General features: G+C 44.3%; 1 protein-coding gene across 7 annotated transcripts in view; it reads left to right on the forward strand.

Moving 5' to 3' along the window:
- The window catches only part of ndrg4 (NDRG family member 4), a 41,620-nt gene that overhangs the window by 14,190 nt on the left and 6,945 nt on the right, over nt 1-20,485 (forward strand). For 4 of the 7 annotated variants that reach the window (XM_014124365.3, XM_014124367.3, XM_014124363.3 and 1 more), the window contains 13 exons: nt 7,447-7,552; nt 11,233-11,353; nt 11,519-11,581; nt 11,700-11,760; nt 12,054-12,140; nt 12,328-12,384; nt 13,084-13,187; nt 14,251-14,307; nt 16,565-16,616; nt 19,270-19,317; nt 19,493-19,528; nt 19,979-20,030; nt 20,366-20,404. In XM_014124365.3, coding sequence (XP_013979840.2) covers nt 7,447-7,552; nt 11,233-11,353; nt 11,519-11,581; nt 11,700-11,760; nt 12,054-12,140; nt 12,328-12,384; nt 13,084-13,187; nt 14,251-14,307; nt 16,565-16,616; nt 19,270-19,317; nt 19,493-19,528; nt 19,979-20,030; nt 20,366-20,404 — 883 coding nt within the window. Of the gene's footprint in view, nt 1-5,607; nt 5,828-7,446; nt 7,553-11,232; nt 11,354-11,518; nt 11,582-11,699; nt 11,761-12,053; nt 12,141-12,327; nt 12,385-13,083; nt 13,188-14,250; nt 14,308-16,564; nt 16,617-19,269; nt 19,318-19,492; nt 19,529-19,978; nt 20,031-20,365; nt 20,405-20,485 lie in introns of those variants that run through there. The other 3 variants (XM_014124368.3, XM_014124369.3, XM_014124364.3) reach the window with 3 other exon arrangements.

Consider the following 20,485-nt stretch of genomic DNA (forward strand, 5'->3'; position numbering starts at 1 on the left):
TCCTCAGACAACACAATGCTCTCAGCAAAAAACGCATTGTCTTTCTACCCAAACACAGAACAGACCATATACACACATTACACACACTACTAAACCAGCATGTTCATCAGGACAGACCATATACACACATTACACACACTAATAAACCAGCATGTTCATCAGGACAGACCATATACTCATATTACACACACTAATAAACCAGCATGTTCATCAGGACAGACCATATACACATATTACACACTAATAAACCAGCATGTTCATCAGGACAGACCATATACACATATTACACACTAATAAACCAGCATGTTCATCAGGACAGACCATATACACACAATACACACACTAATAAACCAGCATGTTCATCATATACACACATTACACACACTAATAAACCAGCATGTTCATCATATACACACATTACACACACTAATAAACCAGCATGTTCATCAGGACAGACCATATACACACACATGTCCCGTGTAGCTCAGTTGGTAGAGCATGGTGTTTCCATGCCAGGGTTGTGGGTTCAATTCCCACGGGGGACCAGTACAGAGAAAAAAATGTATGAAATGTATGCATTCACTACTGTAAATCGCTCTGGATAAGAGCGTCTGCTAAATGACTCAAATGTAAATGTAAATTACTCACTAATAAACCAGCATGTTCATCAGGACAGACCATATACACACATTACACACTAATAAACCAGCATGTTCATCAGGACAGACCATAAACACACATTACACACTAATAAACCAGCATGTTCATCAGGACAGACCATAAACACACATTACACACTAATAAACCAGCATGTTCATCGGGACAGACCATCTACACACATTACACACTAATAAACCAGCATGTTCATCAGGACAGACCATATACACATATTACACACTAATAAACCAGCATGTTCATCTGGACAGCAGAGTAAAAGTATTTGTATGTTTTGTTGATTTTAATAATGCTTTTGATTCCATATGGCATGATGGACTATATAACAAAACTATATATAGTAAATTAAAGCACAGATATCCCAAAAAACTACTTAAGTAGTACTTCATAGTATTTTTACTTAAGTACTTTACACCACTGACTGTAATAGTGAAGGTGTAAACTTGGCAGTAGAAAACCTAAGCAGTATATTTGACCTCTCAGCTTCTCTATCAAGTCTTTTTTTTCAAACAGACAACCTAAGAAAATTAACAACAATGACAAATGGTTTGATGAAGAATGCAAAAACCTAAGAAAGAAATTGAGAAGCCTATTCAACCAAAAACATAGAGCCCCAGAAAACCTGAGTCTACGCCTTCACTATGGTGAATCACTAAAACAATACAGAAATACACTACGGAAAAAGAAGGAACAGCAGATCAGAAATTAGCTCAATGTGTCATGTTCACCTGTTCCTGTGATTGCCTCCACCCCCTCCAGGTGTTGCTTATTTTCCCCAGTGTATTGATCCCTGTGTTTTCTGTCTCTCTGTGCCAGTTCGTCTTGTATGTTTAGTCAAGTCAACCAGCGTGTTTTTCCCCGTACTCCTTTTCTATTCTCTTTTTATAGTCCTCCCGGTTTTTACCCCTGCCTATTCTGGACTTTGTACCCGCCTGCCTGACAGTTCTGCCTGCCTTGACCACGAGCTTTTCTGCCACTCTGTACCTCCTGGACTCTGATCTGGTTTTGACCTTTTGCCTGTCCCTGACCATTCTCTTGCCTACCCCTTTGGATCATTAAACATTGTAAGACACCAACCATCTGCCTCCTGTGTCTGCATCTGGGTCTCGCCTTGTGCCTTGATACAATGTAATTGAAGAATCACATTTTCCCGTTTCTGCGAAAATTGGGAAACACTAAACAAACAACAACACGAAGAGTTATCTATCCAAAACGGAGATGTATGGATAAACCACTTCTCCAATCTTGTTTGCTCTATAACAAAGAACAAACAGCAAAAACATATACAGTACCAGTCAATAGTTTGGACACACCTATTCATTCAAGGGTTTTACTTTACTTTTAATTTTTTCTATGTTGTAACTCTGGGTCTTCCTTTCCTGTGGCGGTCCTCATGAGAGCCAGTTTCATAATAGCGCTTGGTTGGTTTTAGCGACTGCACTTGAAGAATCTTTCAAAGTTCTTGAAATTTTCTGGATTGACTGACCTTCGTGTCTTAAAGTAATGATGGACTGTCATTTCTCTTTGCTTATTTGAGCTGTTCTTGTCATAATATGGACTTGGTCTTTTACCAAATAGGACTATCTTCTGTATCCCAACCCTACCTTGTGACAACACAACTGATTGGCTCAAACGCATTAAAATTAACTTTTAACAAGGCACACCTGTTAATTGAAATGCATTCCAGGTGACTACCTCATGAAGCTGGTTGAGAGAATGCCAAGAGTGTGCAAAGCTGTCATCAAGGCAAAGGGTGACTATTTGAAGAATCTCAAATATAAAATATATTTTGATTTGTTTAATGCTTTTTGGGTTACTACATGATTCCATATGTGTTATTTCATAGTTTTGATGTCTTCACTATTATTCTACAATGTAGAAAATAGTAAAAATAAATAAAAACCCTTGAATGAGTAGGTGTGTCCAAACTTTTGACTGGTACTGTAAGTATTCAGACCCTTTGCTATGAGACTTGGAATTGAGCTCAGATGCATCCTGTTTCCATTGATCATCCAAGAGATGTTTCTACAACTTGATTGGAGTTCACCTGTGGTAATTTCAATTGATTGGACATGATTTGGAAAGGCACACATCTGTCTATATAAGGTCCCACAGTTGACAGTGCATGTCAGAGCAAAAACCAAGCCATGAGGTCGAAGGAATTGTCCGTAGAGCTCCGAGACAGGATTGTGTCGAGGTATGGGGAAGGGTACCAAAAAATGTCTGCAGCATTGAAGGTCCCCAAGAACACAGTGGCCTCCATCATTCTTAAATGGAAGAAGTTTGTAACCACCAAGACTCTTCCTAGAGCTGGCCGCCCGGCCAAACTGTCAAGCGGGGGAGAAGGGCCTTGGTAAGGGAGGTGACCAAGAACCTGATGGTCACTCTGACAGAGCTCCAGAGTTCCTCTGTGGAGATGGGAGAACCTTCCAGAAACACAACCATCTCTGCAGCACTTCACCAAACAGGCCTCTATGGTAGATTGGCTAGACAGAAGCCACTCCTCAGTAAAAGGCACATGACAGCCCTCTTGGAGTTTGCCAAAAGGCACCTAAAGGATTCTCAGACGATGAGAAACAAGATTCGCTGGTCTGATGAAACCAAGATTGAACTCTTTGGCTTATCACCTGGTCAATACCATCCCTATGGTGAAGCATGGTGGTGGCAGCATCATGCTGTGGGGATGTTTTTCAGCGGCACGGACTGGGAGTTTAGTCAGGATCAAGGGGAAAATTCTTGATGAAAACCTGCTCCAGAGTGCTCAGGACCTCAGACTGGGGCGAAGGTTTACCTTCCAACAGGACAACGACCCTAAGCACACAGCCAAGACAATGCCGGAGTGGCTTTGGGACAAGTTTCTGAATGTCTTTGAGTGGCCCAGCCAGAGCCCGGACTTGAACCCGATCTAACATTTCTGTAGAGACCTGAAAATAGCTGTGCAGTGACGCTCCCCATCCAACCTGACAGAGCTTGAGAGGATCTGCAGAGAAGAATGGGAGAAACTCCCCAAATACAGGTGTGCCAAGCTTGTCGTGTTATACCCAAGAAGACTCCATGCTGTAATTGCTGCCAAAGGTGCTTCAACAAAGTACTGAGTAAAGGGTCTGAATACTTATGTAAATGTGATATTTTATTTATTTATACATTTTCAAAAAAATCTAAACCTGTTTTTGCTTTGTCATTGTGATGTATTGTGTGTAGATTGATGAGGGGAAAAAACGATTTAATCCATTCTTGAATAAGGCTGTAACTTAACAACATTTGTAAAAAGTGAAGGGGTCTGAATTCTTTCCAAATGCACTATATATATCAACAAATTGGTGAGGGCACTGGAACAGTCTGCACCACCTGGCCTCACCCTACTAGAATCTGAAGTCAAATGTCTACTATTTGCTGATGATCTGGTGCTTCTGTCACCAACCAAGGAGGGCCTACAGCAGCACCTAGATCTTCTGCACAGATTCTGACAAAAATAATGGTGTTCCAAAAAAGGTCCAGTTACCAGGACCACAAATACAAATTCCACCTAGACACCGTTGCCCTAGAGCACACAAAAAACTATACATACCTCGGCCTAAACATCAGCACCACAGATAACTACCACTAAGCTGTGAACGATCTGAGAGCCTTCTATGCCATCAAAAGGAACATAAAATTCAACATACCAATTAGGATCTGGATAAAGATACTTGAATCAGTTATAGAACCCATTGCTCTTTATGGTTGTGAGGTCTGGGGTCCTCTCACCAACCAATAATTCACAAAATGGAACAAACACCAAATTGAGACTCTGCATGCAGAATTCAGCAAAAATATTCTCTGTGTACAATGTAAAACACCAAATAATGCATGCAGAGCAGAATTAGGTCGATATCTGCTAATGATCAAAATCCAGAAAATAGCAATTAAATTCTACAACCACCTAAAAGGAAGCGATTCTCAAACCTTCCATAACACAGCCATCACATACAGAGTGATGAACCTGGAGAAGAGTCTCCTAAGCAAGCTGGTCCTGGGGCTCTGTTCACAAACACAAGCACACTCCCACAGAGCCCCAGGACAGCAACACAATTAGACCCAACCAAATAATTTGAAAACAAAAAGATAATTCCTTGACACATTGGAAAGAATTAACAAAAAAACTGATCAAACTAGAATGCCATTTGGCCCTAAACAGACAGTACTGACCCAAAATTAAGGAAAGCTTTGACTATGTACAAACTCAGTGAGCATAGCCTTGCTATTGAGAAAGGCCACCGTAGGCAGTTCTGGCTCTCAAGAGAAGACAGGCTATGTGCACACTGCCCACAAAATGAGGTGGAAACTGAGCTGCACTTCCTAACCTCCTGCTAAATGTATGACTATATTAGAGACACATATTTCCCTCAAATTACACAGTTCCACAAAGAATTTGAAAACAAATGCAATTTTGATAAACTCTCATATCTATTGGGTGAAATACCACATAACAGAAGCAAGATTTGTGACCTGTTGCCACAAGAAACGAGCAACCAGTGAAGAACAAACACCACTGTAAACACAACCCATAATTATTTGATTTATTTTCCCTTTTGTACTTTAACTATTTGCACATCGTTACAACACTGTATATAGCCATAATATGGCATGGCTTTTGTGAGTGTAATGTTTACTGTACATTTTATATTGTTTATTCCACTTTTGTTTGTCTATTTCACTTGCTTTGTCAATGTAAACATATGTTTTCCATGCCAATAAAGCCCTTTCAATTGAAGAGAGAGAGAGAATCTCCCCTGATATAGAGCAGTGGTGGTGGTGATGAGAGAGCAAAACAAGAGCACAGCAGAGAAGATGCTCTGACTGATTGGGCAGCCAACCAATCAGATGCAGAGAGCCAGCCAAAGGGCTTGAGCTCAGCACGCCCACACGGTGGGGTTTATAAGGTGTCTGGGGGAAGAGAGAGGGCAGCAGCACTGCAGAGCTCAGCCCTAGAACAGGACGAGGCTAGACGAGACAGAGACCACCAGCAGCAGCAGTCCCACTACCAGAGAGGACGGGCTCTGAATGTCTCGTCTCCACCCGCAGCTCCTACTCCTCCTGCCGCTCTTCCTCCTCTTTCTCCTCCTCCACCGAGCACGCTTACTCAGGCACCATGCCTGAATGCTGGGATGGGGTGAGTGGCAGTGCAAAGTGTGTCTGCAGGTGACTGAGTGACTGATAGCGTGAGGATATTTTGATAAAGTAAATTCACTACTATGTCTTAATCAACTCCTTTGTTCATGGATGTGCATGACGAGCACATTGTGCACACGTGTATTTCTCATGCACATACACACCCATGTCTTACCTTCTTCATGCATGTTCTTATACCATGTTTATATCTTCGCAAATCCACTAGCTATCTATCATGTACCCATCTGTTTTAATGCTCTGGGATAATGAGATCATGAGTGAAATCTGCATGTTGAAATATTAGTAGTCTAGATTTGGTTTTATTATATGACTGAACATATGAATTAATGTTGCATGGTGGCTACATGCTTGTTGTACTGTTATTGTGTTGCTCTAATGATCAGTCGTGTAATGTCTGAGTCTGCGTGGAGACACACTGATACATTAATGCTGTGACACACTAATGCATTCTGCAACACATGCAAGCCTACACAGAGATGCCCGTAAGTCTGGGGGAGATGCAAATTATTCCGCACTAGGGTGTCTGTGTGACCTTGGGAGTGAGGGAGGAAGGGAATTAGAGAGGAAGATGAGTGAGAGACAAAGAAATCACAGAAGAGACTAAGAAAGGGAGAGAGTGTTTGCAGTGATACAGGTGCTGTTTTTACCTGCAGTTTATTGTGCTGCCATCCAGAAAATACCAAAATAGTTTTACCCATTCCATCAACCCCTATCCTACTACACGTTTAGACAACCCGAATGACCTTTACATTGTATCTGTCAATCATTCACACAAGCATTTCATGTCACACAAAGACAAAAAAGACAACAGATTTTACAGGTGAGTGTACTGCAGTAGCTGCCAATGTATTGGTTCACAGAGGGCATGCAGCTGCCAGACTGATGTGTGGTTAGGGAGCACTTAGCGTCACAGACTATGGCTACAGTACATCCTCAATGGCACTCTTTGGGATGCAGCCTATCAGTGGCATTTCTCTGTCTGGCTGTGATAGGACATAATCCTGGAACGCTGAACCAACGTTTATGGAAGTAATATCTGCTGCCTCCATTTTGAGTGTGTCTGCCTGTCTGTCTGTGTTGATGAGGACGCGGGTCATGTGAGATTGAAATACCAATGAGTAACTATGTCAACACCACACAACAACATTTTGTAATTAATATGCTATTGCATAGAATGTTTGCAGGTTTTAGTTTTTTCCTTTCATTTAAGACCTAGAAAACCAGATGTGGGGGGGGGGGGGTTACTTACTAATTAGTGACCTTAATTAATCAATCAAGTACAAGGGAGGAGCGAAAACCCGCAGCCACTCGGGCCTCCGTGGAATGAGTTTGATACCTGTGATTTACAGTATATGCATAGTGTTGTCAGGCCTCTCAGAATTCTCCTTTGAATCAATAAAGCTTTTATGTTGATCAGAGGTGGAAGGTTGCAGTTGGTGTCTATTAGATCTCAGTGATAGTGGGGCAACTGTTTGTGCTCATCAGTGAACTCCATTGAACCCCACCAAGATGGCAACGACTGTATGTGCAGAGGTACAGAATCCGTCCCTGTGGAAGTAAATGTACATGCATTTAAATATGAGCATTTGTCTGTTTCAGGAACATGATATAGAGACTCCGTATGGGATGCTTCACGTGGTTATTCGTGGAGCCCCCAAAGGAAACAAGCCTGCCATCCTCACCTACCATGATGTGGGGCTTAACCGTGAGTACAAACACTGTGCTTCTACACTGTGTGTGTGTGTGTGTGTGTGTGTGTGTGTGTGTGTGTGTGTGTGTGTGTGTGTGTGTGTGTGTGTGTGTGTGTGTGTGTGTGTGTGTGTGTGTGTGTGTGTGTGTGTGTGTGTGTGTGTGTGTGTGCGTGCTCCATGTGTGAGTTCATGTCTTTGTTGCACCACCATCTGTCATGTAACAACGACCTGCAGCTGGTTCCAGGGTTCATCTTGCCACACTTCCTCAGGGTGTTGTTCATGGTGGGATCTGGCAGCTGTATCCGTCGAGCTGTCAGTCCCGGGAGGTGTTGTGCCTATCTGAGGTGATAATTGGACTCCATTCTGGGAGCTGTATCAGAGTACCAGTAGCATTCCCTGACAGCCGTCCAGCCAGCCCACTGCAGAGCACAGACAGACAGTGTGAATCTCTCCCCATTACCCAGCATGTCCGTTACTACCTCCCCACCGAGCCTGCTCGTTAGCTCCTCTAATTGGTGGATGGGGACTGCTTTTCAATGTTGCTGCAGTTTGCAGGGAGTCTTCTTACACTTGTAGCATGAAATGACTCCAGGATACAAAACACAACATTTAATAATCTACATTACAACTACAGTGCCTTGCGAAAGTATTCGGCCCCCTTGAACTTTTCGACTTTTTGCCACATTTCAGGCTTCAAACATAAAGATATAAAACTGTAATTTTTTGTGAAGAATCAACAACAAGTGGGACACAATCATGAAGTGGAACGAAATTTATTGGATATTTCAAACTTTTTTAACAAATAAAAAACGGAAAAATTGGGCGTGCAAAATTATTCAGCCCCCTTAAGTTAATACTTTGTAGCGCCACCTTTTGCTGTGATTACAGCTGTAAGTCGCTTGGGGTATGTCTCTATCAGTTTTGCACATCGAGAGACCGACATTTTTGCCCATTCCTCCTTGCAAAACAGCTCGAGCTCAGTGAGGTTGGATGGAGAGCGTTTGTGAACAGCAGTTTTCAGTTCTTTCCACAGATTCTCGATTGGATTCAGGTCTGGACTTTGACTTGGCCATTCTAACACCTGGATATGTTTATTTGTGAACCATTCCATTGTAGATTTTGCTTTATGTTTTGGATCATTGTCTTGTTGGAAGACAAATCTCCGTCCCAGTCTCAGGTCTTTTGCAGACTCCATCAGGTTTTCTTCCAGAATGGTCCTGTATTTAGCTCCATCCATCTTCCCATCAATTTTAACCATCTTCCCTGCCCCTACTGAAGAAAAGCAGGCCCAAAGCATGATGCTGCCACCACGTTTGACAGTGGGGATGGTGTGTTCAGGGTGATGAGCTGTGTTGCTTTTACGCCAAACATAACGTTTTGCATTGTTGCCAAAAAGTTCGATTTTGGTTTCATCTGACCAGAGCACCTTCTTCCACATGTTTGGTGTGTCTCCCAGGTGGCTAGTGGCAAACTTTAAACGACACATTTTATGGATATCTTTAAGAAATGTCTTTCTTCTTGCCACTCTTCCATAAAGGCCAGATTTGTGCAGTATACGACTGATTGTTGTCCTATGGACAGAGTCTCCCACCTCAGCAGTAGATCTCTGCAGTTCATCCAGAGTTATCATGGGCCTCTTGGCTGCATCTCTGATCAGTCTTCTCCTTGTATGAGCTGAAAGATTAGAGGGACGGCCGGGTCTTCGTAGATTTGCAGTGGTCTGATACTCCTTCCATTTCAATATTAACGCTTGCACAGTGCTCCTTGGGATGTTTAAAGCTTGGGAAATCTTTTTGTATCCAAATCCGGCTTTAAACTTCTCCACAACAGTATCTCGGACCTGCCTGGTGTGTTCCTTGTTCTTCATGATGCTCTCTGCGCTTTAAACGGACCTCTGAGACTATCACAGAGCAAGTGCATTTATACGGAGACTTGATTACACACAGGTGGATTCTATTTATCATCATTGGTCATTTAGGTCAACATTGGATCATTCAGAGCCTCACTGAACTTCTGGAGAGAGTTTGCTGCACTGAAAGTAAAGGGGCTGAATAATTTTGCACGCCCAATTTTTCAGTTTTTTATTTGTTAAAAAAGTTTGAAATATCCAATAAATTTCGTTCCACTTCATAATTGTGTCCCACTTGTTGTTGATTCTTCACAAAAAAATTACAGTTTTATATCTTTATGTTTGAAGCCTGAAATGTGGCAAAAGGTCAAAGTTCAAGGGGGCCGAATACTTTCGCAAGGCACTGTACATTACCAGTAGCTGTCTGAAATAGGATCCAGTGTGCCCATTGAAGTTCCAGATACAAGCTGCATTCCACGAGATAGCACTGTCTGTCAGTGGTCAGTCATTAAAGGACTGGGTAATGAAAGAATGGCTGGAGAGAGAAAAAAGAGAAAGAGGGAGAGTGAGAAATGTAGGTCAGAAAAACATCCCTATCATACAAGTGGGGTGGTGTTGGGGGAGGGGTCAGCACTGAGGCACTGTAGATCAGCTGCTCCACTGCATGCCTGCCTCCCTCTGCATGCCTGCCTCCCACTGCATGCCTGCCTCCCTCTGCATGCCTGCCTCCCTCTGCATGCCTGCCTCCCACTGCATGCCTGCCTCCCACTGCATGCCTGCCTCCCTCTGCATGCCTGCCTTCCACTGCATGCCTGCCTCCCACGGCATGCCTGCCTCCCACTGCATGCCTGCCTCCCACTGCCTGCCTGCCTCCCACTGCATGCCTGCCTCCCTCTACATGCCTGCCTCCCACTGCATGCCTGCCTCCCTCTGCATGCCTGCCTCCCACTGCATGCCTGCCTCCCACTGCATGCCTGCCTCCCACTGCATGCCTGCCTCCCTCTGCAGCCACAGCTGGGGGTATTAGTATGCACTGCCAGTAACCACAGCCTGACTCAGTCAACACAGCTACAGGATGGAGAGAGAAAGCGAGCGAGAGATGGAGGGAGAGGAATGAGACTAAATAGAGGAGACACTGGCCTGTATGTGGTTGTGCTGCTCCTGTGTTGTGACCTTGTGCTGGGGAGGAGATGTGAGGTGAAGGAAGGGAGACAATTAATAATAATGGTCTTCTATGGCTGACTGATGTGGGCGAATCAGAATCACCTCTCTGCCTCTGTGTGATGCCCAGTCCTGTAAATCACAGCACAGAACACATCCGTTTCATTGTTGTCTAAAAGAACACCTGGAGCATTTCAGCTTTTTCATTTCCGTCCGGTTCCAGGTTAATTAACCTGCTTAATGACGTTTGTTGGTGTTTGATGAGATGGAACAAACACCTCAGTGTTCTCTATCACCTTGTCATCTCCATGTTGTTGTCTGAGTCACCACAAACCGAAGAGAAGCAGGACAACAGCGGCGGTGGGAGGGGGAAACAGAGTTGTTTATCAGAGTTGTTGTTGAAGGTTTTAAGAGGTGAGGTATATAGGGTGTCATTGCTGGTCTGTAAAACAGAGAGAGGGGTGGCACTTCAGTTAACCTATAACCTCAGTTAAAATGCAGTATATCAAACTAGATAGTTTTTTCTTTACTCTGACTCAAGCACCCAGATGATAATGGAATGACTCCCAGTAAAACCTCAGGTCATTTCCCCATTCTCATTTCCCCTGCTGACAAGGTGCTCTCCGCTTAATGCATGTTTAACGTTTCCCTCTCTGTCTCTCTCTCTCTGTCTGCCCTGCACAGACAAGTTGTGCTTCAACAGCTTCTTCCACAACGAGGACATGCAGGAGATCACCAAGCACTTTGTGGTGTGTCATGTGGATGCTCCTGGACAGCAGATTGGAGCCTCTCAGATGCCACAGGGGTATATAACACCTAAACACACGTACATGTCTATACACACGTATCCCTATCCATGCACCTCTGGTTTTGTCTTGTATTGACTGGAGTGTGCAGACAGACAGATAGACAGGGTGTCTCTTTGCCACGTGACTGTTTAACTAAAGATCTCCAACTCACCTCTCCACAGGTACCAGTACCCCACCATGGACCAGCTGGCAGGCATGCTGCCCAGTGTAGTGCAGCACTTTGGGTGAGTGGGCCTCCCCTTCCTCTCTCTCCTACTAAACAGTACATACATTATCCATATTGTTCAACTTTGAATGCATTAATGAACCTGTAAAGTAATTCAAACCATTCTCATTTGACAGATTCAAGAGCATTGTGGGCATTGGAGTTGGGGCTGGCGCCTACATCCTGGCCAAATTTGCTGTAAGTCATACCCGGTTATTGTTCTTTGCTTCTCCACGTATTTCATATTTTGGGGCCTAATAATGATCCCAGGTGTATCTACCACAGGAGGTTGGTGGCACCTTAATTGGGGAGGACGAGCTCATGATAATGGCTCAAGTGGATTTAGTGGAACGGTATCAAGACATGGTTTCCAGGTGTTTGATGCCATTCCATTCGCTCCGTTCCGGACATTATTATGATCCATCCTTCCCTCAGCAGCCTCCTGTGGTATCTATCTAACATAAGACAGCCTTGCTCTGCTCTGTCCTCAGCTGATCTTCCCTGATCTGGTGGAGGGCCTGGTGCTGCTCAACATCGACCCCAACGGGAAGGGCTGGATCGACTGGGCCACCGGCAAGGTAGCAGACACTGCACCTCTGTGGCAAACACATAAACAGAGTTACCTTTTAAAGCTTATTCCAACTATCAAAATGGCTGCTGTACTTGCAATTGGTGCAAGGTAATAATATATATCTCTCTTTCCTCGTCTCTCTCTTTCTCTCTCTCTCCTCCTCCTTTCTCTCTCTCCTCCTCCTTCCTCTCCAGCTGTCTGGGCTCACCAGTGCTCTTCCAGACACAGTCCTGCCCCACCTCTTTAGCCAGGTGAGTTCTCACTCCAGATATGTGTGGTAATCAAACCATTATCCACGTACCTACAATAGTTTGTGGCAATACATAGGACTACACACCAAAATAACAACACTAGACTGCAGGCTTTGGACTACACACCAAAATAACAACAACACTAGACTGCAGGCTTTGGACTACACACCATAATAACAACAACACTAGACTGCAGGCTTTGGACTACACACCATAATAACAACAACACTAGACTGGAGGCTTTGGACTACACACCATAATAACAACAACACTAGACTGCAGGCTTTGGACTACACACCATAATAACAACAACACTAGACTGCAGGCTTTGGACTACACACCATAATAACAACAACACTAGACTGCAGGCTTTGGACTACACACCATAATAACAACAACACTAGACTGCAGGCTTTGGACTACACACCATAATAACAACAACACTAGACTGGAGGCTTTGAACTACACACCATAATAACAACAACACTAGACTGCAGGCTTTGGACTACACACCATAATAACAACAACACTAGACTGGAGGCTTTGGACGACACACCATAATAACAACAACACTAGACTGCAGGCTTTGGACTACACACCATAATAACAACAACACTAGACTGCAGACTGTGTTATGTTAATAACCTTCAGAGACACCAGTCTCTCAGTCTACCTGTGTTATTGTGGATGGTTGTACAGGAGGAGCTGATGAACAACACAGAGCTGGTCCAGAGTTATCGTCAACAGATCAACAACACCATCAACCAGGTCAACCTGCAGCTCTTCTGGAACATGTACAACAGGTAACACACACACCTACTGTCTACAGACACACACACACCTAGTGTCTACAGACACACACACACCTAGTGTCTACAGACACACACACCTACTGTCTACAGACACACACACACCTAGTGTCTACAGACACACACACACCTAGTGTCTACAGACACACACACACCTAGTGTCTACAGACACACACACCTAGTGTCTACAGACACACACACACACCTAGTGTCTACAGACACACACACAAACCTAGTGTCTACAGACACACACACACACCTAGTGTCTACACACACACACACACCTAGTGTCTACACACACACACACACACACCTAGTGTCTACAGACACACACACACCTAGTGTCTACAGACACACACACACCTAGTGTCTACACACACACACACACACACACACACACACACTTAGTGTCTACACACACACACACACACACACACACACACACACACACACACACACACACACACACACACACACACACACACACACACACACACACACCTAGTGTCTACAGACACACACACACACCTAGTGTCTACAGACACACACACACCCCTATCAATCAGTTAAATGTATTTATAAAGCCCTTCTTACATCAGCTGATATCACAAAGTGCTGTACAGAAACCCAGCCTAAAACCCCAAACAGCAAGCAATGCAGGTGTAGAAGCACGGTGGCTAGGAAAAACTCCCTAGAAAGGCCAGAACATAGGAAGAAACCTAGAGAGGAACCAGGCTATGAGGGGTGGCCAGTCCTCTTCTGGCTATGCCGGGTGTGTAGTGTAGTGTGTACAGACATACACACCACACACACCTAGTATGTACAGACACACACACACCTGCAAACTGTGTGTGTGTGTGTCTGTGTGTGTGTGTGTGTGTGTGTGTGTGTGTGTGTGTGTGTGTGTGTGTGTGTGTGTGTGTGTGTGTGTGTGTGTGTGTGTGTGTGTGTGTGTGTGTGTGTGTGTGTGTGTGTGTGTGTGTGTGGCAGATGGTGAGAGCACTATATTCTTTGAGAGAATGTAAGCAGTGTGTCTCAGTTCTCCTCTCCCTCTCAGCCGTAGGGATCTGGAGATGAACCGCTCTGGGACCATCATCAATGCCAAGACCCTGAAGTGAGTCTCTCTCTACACTACTAGAATATTGTCCTTTGGTTCTTCATGGCATTGTCTAATTAAGCAATAGGGCACGAGGGGGTGTGGTGTATGGCCAATATACCATGGCTTAGGGCTGTTCTAAAGCACAACGCAAGACGGAGTGCCTGGATACAGCCCTTAACCATGCTATATCACATATTAGGACGAGCAATGTCGGAGTGGCATTGACTAAACTACAGTAGAATAGAATACAGTATATGCATATGAGATGAGTAAAGCGGTATGTAAACATTATAAAAGTGACTATTGTTCCATTATTAAAGTGGCCAGTGATTCCATGTCTATGTATATGGGGCAGGGTTGAGTAACTGGGTGGTAGCTGGCTAGTGATGGCTATTTAACAGTCAAATGGCCTTGAGATAGAAGCTGTTTTTCAGTCTCTCGGTCCCCGCTTTGCATTGGCGAAAATCTGATATCAACTTTGGAGGGGACAATTACATGAAATTTTCTCAAGAGCAATTCCTGAGGGGGACACCAAAAGTAATGCTGTAACACATAGCCTACATTGTAATATGGTAAATGTATATTGAGGAACCAAAGAAATAAGGTGTTTGCCGTACTCCTAACTACCGGTACCCAAAACTACACAACTAATCACAACAGCAATACCATTGCCTTTAACAAATCTTAGTTCAGTCACCAGTTTAAGTTGAGAGTGGGGGTATCCATGGCATTTTCCAATTATGTTCCTATTTTACAAGTTTAAAAAAATGAGAACCTTTCATAATGTTGCCAAACAAAGACTCAACAAACTTACCTGAGACTCCCTGTGTCTGCCAGTCTGTCCCTGCATATCTGTCCCCAACTCTGCTGTCTGTGTGCCATCTGTTGCCTGCTCTGCCTAATGACATCATTGTGAAACATTTCCATTAGAATTTCATTTCTTTCTTATGAACATTTTATCAACTAGTCTTTGAGATATTAGGCTACTAAGGTTCTTACTATGCGTTTTGGTGTATTGAAAAATACTCTGATGTCCGTCTTTTATTTTTCTGCCATTTTTCTACCTGGCTGGCTGGCTACACAAACAGTGTGTAGGTTATTTACAGTAGGAGATGGGCTTCTATCATCTTATCTTTTATCATTCTATTTGGGCTTTGATCTAAAAGGTAGCTAGCAAATGTGAAACGGATTAAAATGACAAGAGTTGACAGCTGTATGAGTTCACCATTTACACAACATATGCTGCAACCTTTTGTAATTTTAATAGTTTGTTTCATATTGGCTGGCTTCCAACAATAGCTGAATTTGCAAAGCTAGTGAGCACCAATTCAGTTTCAGTGGTGTTTGCTATAATCTTTGCTACCCGGGTTAAATAAAGGTGAAATAAAATAAATAAATAAATAAAAATTCACTTGCGACAATTTAGCTTTTGCAACGAGACCATTAAATATATTTAAGAGAATGGTAGAATTTGTAGTTGTTATCTGTTCAGTTTGTATTTCAGTTTATCGCTAACCTTATCACAGGGACTTTTAAGCACTAACTTACATCATCTGCATGCTGATTCCATCTTTGACGATGCCACCTAAATGGAATAGGTACTAGCTAGCTTAATAGTTAATATTTGCGCGCTAGCTCTGCATATTCAGCTAGTGTGTGTGCGCGATTGACTGGATTAACCTCACGGCAGTTACGTAGCAAACTAAGGAACTGGCAGTGGATCAAACCATTGTGAGGCAAAGGGTGGGGGGGTTGCAATCTTTTGAAACTTAAAAACGCGCTATTAAGTGTCTATAATCAGCACAATTGCTTTCATTGCGTATTATTAATATTATTTAAATTACATAGTTATGTTTCAGTGATATATTGGGGGGGACAAATCATATTTTTCCCAGGATGGGGGGGTCGTGTCTCCCCCGTCCCCCCCGGGATTTCCGCCCCTGCCGCTTTGATGCACCTGTACTGACCTCGCCTTCTGGATGATAGCAGGTGAACAGGCCGTGGCTCGGGTGGTTGATGTCCTTGATGGTGTAGGTGTCCTGCCCATATACCACAAACCCCCGACGTGCCTTATTGCTATTATAAACTGGTTACCAACGTAATTAGAAGGAAAGAATTTTGTGTCATACCCGTGATATATCAGCATTCAGGGCTCGGTCCACCTGGTTTATAGTAGTGTTTACGCACCTTTAACATTCATAACAGATTACTGAAATTAGCCATATTTGTGTATGTGTTTGTGTTGTTGCTGATCTGTGCTCTGTGTTTCTAGGTGCCCTGTCATGCTGGTTGTTGGTGACAACGCTCCAGCTGAGGAGGGAGTGGTGAGTCCTTTTCCTTCTGTTATTCCACTCCTTTTCTCTCATCTACACCCTCTCTCCATTTCAATCTCTTCCTCCTCTACCTCCCTTCCTCCCTGCCTCAACTCCCTTCCTCCCTGCCTCACCTCCCTACTTCCCTGCCTCACCTCCCTTTCTCCCTGCCTCACCTCCCTGCCTCACCTCCCTTCCTTCCTGCCTCAACTCCCTACTTCCCTGCCTCACTTTTCTTCCTCCCTGCTTCACCTCCCTTCCTCCCTGCCTCTCCTCCCTGCCTCACCTCCCTTCCTCCCTGCCTCACCTCCCTACTTCCCTGCCTCACCTCCCTTTCTCCCTGCCTCACCTCCCTGCCTCACCTCCCTTCCTTCCTGCCTCAACTCCCTGCCTCAGCTCCCTTTCTCCCTGCCTCACCACCCTGCCTCAACTCCCTACTTCCCTGCCTCACCTTTCTTTCTCCCTGCTTCACCGCCTTTCCTCCCTGCCTCACCTCCCTGCATCACCTCCCTTCCTCCCTGCCTCACCTCCCTTCCTCCCTACCTCACCTCCCTGCTTCACCTCCCTACTTCCCTGCCTCACCTCCCTGCCTCACCTCCCTACTTCCCTGCCTCACCTCCCTTCCTCCCTGTCTCACCTCCCTGCCTCACTCCCTTCCTCCCTGCCTCACGTCCCTTCCTCCCTGCCTCACCTCCCTTCCTCCCTGCCTCACCTCCCTACTTCCCTGCCTTACCTCCCTTCCTCCCTGCCTCACCTCCCTTCCTCCCTGCCTCACCTCCCTTCCTCCCTGGCTCACCTCCCTACTTCCCTGCCTCACCTCCCTACTTCCCTGCCTCACCTCCCTACTTCCCTGCCTCACCTCCCTTCCTCCCTGGCTCACCTGCCTACTTCCCTGCCTCACCTCCCTACTTCCCTGCCTCACCTCCCTTCCTCCCTGCCTCACCTCCCTTCCTCACCTCCCTACTTCCCTCTGTTGTGACTCTGTGCAGTACTTGGCATGCTGAAAGGTATGTTTGCCCTCATTGAGAGAAACAGAAGAAGGTTAGTCAGAAGAAGCTCAGCTCTCTGTCTCTCTCTCTAGGCACCCCTTTCTGGGGACGGCTGAGTCAACTGTGTGTGTCTCACTGCCTATCCAAGGCCCATATGTATCTCTCTCTCTCTCTCTCTCTCTCTCTGCTCCAGTCTCTGGGTTTCCACATGCTCTTATGGGCCAGATATTTCTATCTGTGTGTCTTTCTGTACTGTTAATCTGCTAGACTTTCAGGAGGTCAAGGCTTAATCACATCCCTCTGTAAATGTAGGATGATAGGAGGAGGGGATGGACAGGGGAGGAGTAAAATGAGAGGTTATACATCCTTTTTAGAGAGAGAGAGATGAAAACATAGATGAAAAACAGAGATATGACAGATGGAGGTCACGTTAATATTTATTGCTATGTAATGTGTCTGCCAGCACACATCTGTACACACCCCGTGTGCTGGAATGACTCATCACTGCAGCAGACTTCAGTAGCTGGGTCCACCCTCTCCCCCAGCTCCCTCCAAGCCTCTCTTCTGTCTTTCATTCACAACATCTATGTCTCTACAATCCTATTGATTCTAGGCAGAGTTGCAAAGAAAAAGACATATCTCAGACTGGCCAATAAAAAGAAAAGATTAAGATGGGCAAAAAGAACACAGAGGAACTGCCTAGAAGGCCAGCATCCCGGAGTCGCCTCTTCACTGTTGACGTTGAGACTGGTGTTTTGCGGGTACTATTTAATGAAGCTGCCAGTTGAGGACTTGTGAGGCGTCTGTTTCTCAAACTAGACACTCTTATGTACTTGTACTCTTGCTCAGGTTTTCACCGGGGCCTCCCATTCCTCTTTCTGGTTAGAGCCAGTTTGCGCTGTTCTGTGAAGGGAGTAGCACACAGCGTTGAACGAGATACATTTACATTTATACATTTTAGTCATTTAGCAGACGCTCTTATCCAGAGCAACTTACAGTAGTGAATGCATACATTTCATTTCATGCATTTGTTTTTTTTGTACTGGCCCCCCGTGGGAATCGAATCCACAACCCTGGCGTTGCACACACCATGCTGGCGTTGCAAACACCATGCTCTACCAACTGAGCCACAGGGAAGTTTCTTGGCAATTTCTCGCATGGAATAGCCTTGATTTCTCAGAACAAGAATAGACTGATGAGTTTCAGAAGAAAGTTATTTGTTTCTGGACATTTTGAACCTGTAATTGAACCCACAAATGCTGATGCTCCAGATACTCAACTAGTCTGAAGAATGCCAGTTTTATTGCTTCTTTAACCAGAACAACCGTTTTTAGCTGTGCTAACATATTTGCAAAAGGGTTTTCTAATGATCAATTAGCCTTTTAAAATGATAAACTTGGATTAGCAAACACAACGTGCCATTGGAACACAGATGGTTGCTGATAATGGGCCTCTGTACGCCTATGTAGATATTCCATAAAAAAATCGTCAGTTTCCTGCTACAATAGTCATTTACAACATTAACAATGTCTACACTGTATTTCTGATCAATTGCTTTTCTTTCAAAAACAAGGACATTTTTAAGGGACCCCAACCTTTTGAACGGTAGTGTTTATCTGAGAATATTAAATGTCCAGCGCCTTGGTCCTCTATGTAATATTTTGTTGTTCCTCAAGGTTGAATGTAATTCCAAACTTGACCCAACCAACACCACCTTCTTAAAGGTATGAATGCAAAGCATTAATTGTGGAATGTTGGTCTTTATTAGATTTTTTATCTAATTAAATAACCAAATGGAAAATAATTGTACCTTACATGTTGTACTTGTTGAAACATTTGATGTAAAAATAGAGTATTCTGTAATGACTAATGTCCCTGTTCTCCCCTGTTGTGCTTCAGATGGCTGACTCTGGTGGACTTCCTCAGCTCACACAGGTCAGAACACTGCCTTCAGATGGCCCTCTGCATCCTCTCATTCCATATTGAAATACTCCTACTATTATTTAGCCATGCCTTCCTCTGCACCACCTCCATATCCCCCTTACTCCCTTCAGTTTCTCTTCTGACGCAACTCTCAGATGACCCCTAACTTCCTGTTTAAAATACCTCTCTGACCTCTCTATATAAGGCCTCCATACAACCCTCTTCTGATGCAACTCTCAGATGACCCCTAACTTCCTCTTTAAAATACCTCTCTAACCTCTCTATATAAGGCCTCCATACACCCTCTGCTGAATCTCCACTTCCACTGCCACCATGAGTGGGTTGGCTCTATAGCACTCTCCACAGAACTCCGCAGAGGTCATTGACAGAGGTCATTGACATCATCTGGGGTCGAGTCTTAGACGTCAAGTGTCTAACCGTACTCTTCTTGTTGTTTTATAGCCTGGAAAACTGTCCGAAGCATTCAAGTACTTCCTTCAGGGGATGGGCTACAGTAAGTATCTAGAACCCGATTACAGTAATTTGTGATATATGAGTGAGTGTGTGAGACTGTGCATGTGTTTGCGGTCTCTCAGAAACTAGGCATCACTACCTTGACTGAGTTTATCTCTCCATACCTTAGAAATACAATGTTGTACAGTCTTCTCCCTTGTTTGTCTTAATCCTCTGCTTAAACACTGTCTGTACGTTGGGTTGTTCTGAATGTGTGATGGAGTCCAGTTCGGACTGTGTTGTGAAAATGTCGTTTGGTATGGTGCGATGTGATGTCTATTGCAGGGACCTGTGTTATGTTAATCTTGCCCTCTATGTTTTCCTGCCTTCGCTCAGTTGCGTATGTGAAGGATCGGAGGTTGAGTGGAGGGCCAGGTACTTCCTGTTTGCTGTTCACCTCTGACCTCCTCCTCTCTTCTTCCCCTACATGAGATGTGGAGTGATAATACTCTGATC

This window comes from Salmo salar, chromosome 10, assembly GCF_965601325.2.
Source record: "Salmo salar chromosome 10, fSalSal1, whole genome shotgun sequence".
Taxonomy (NCBI): domain Eukaryota; kingdom Metazoa; phylum Chordata; class Actinopteri; order Salmoniformes; family Salmonidae; genus Salmo; species Salmo salar.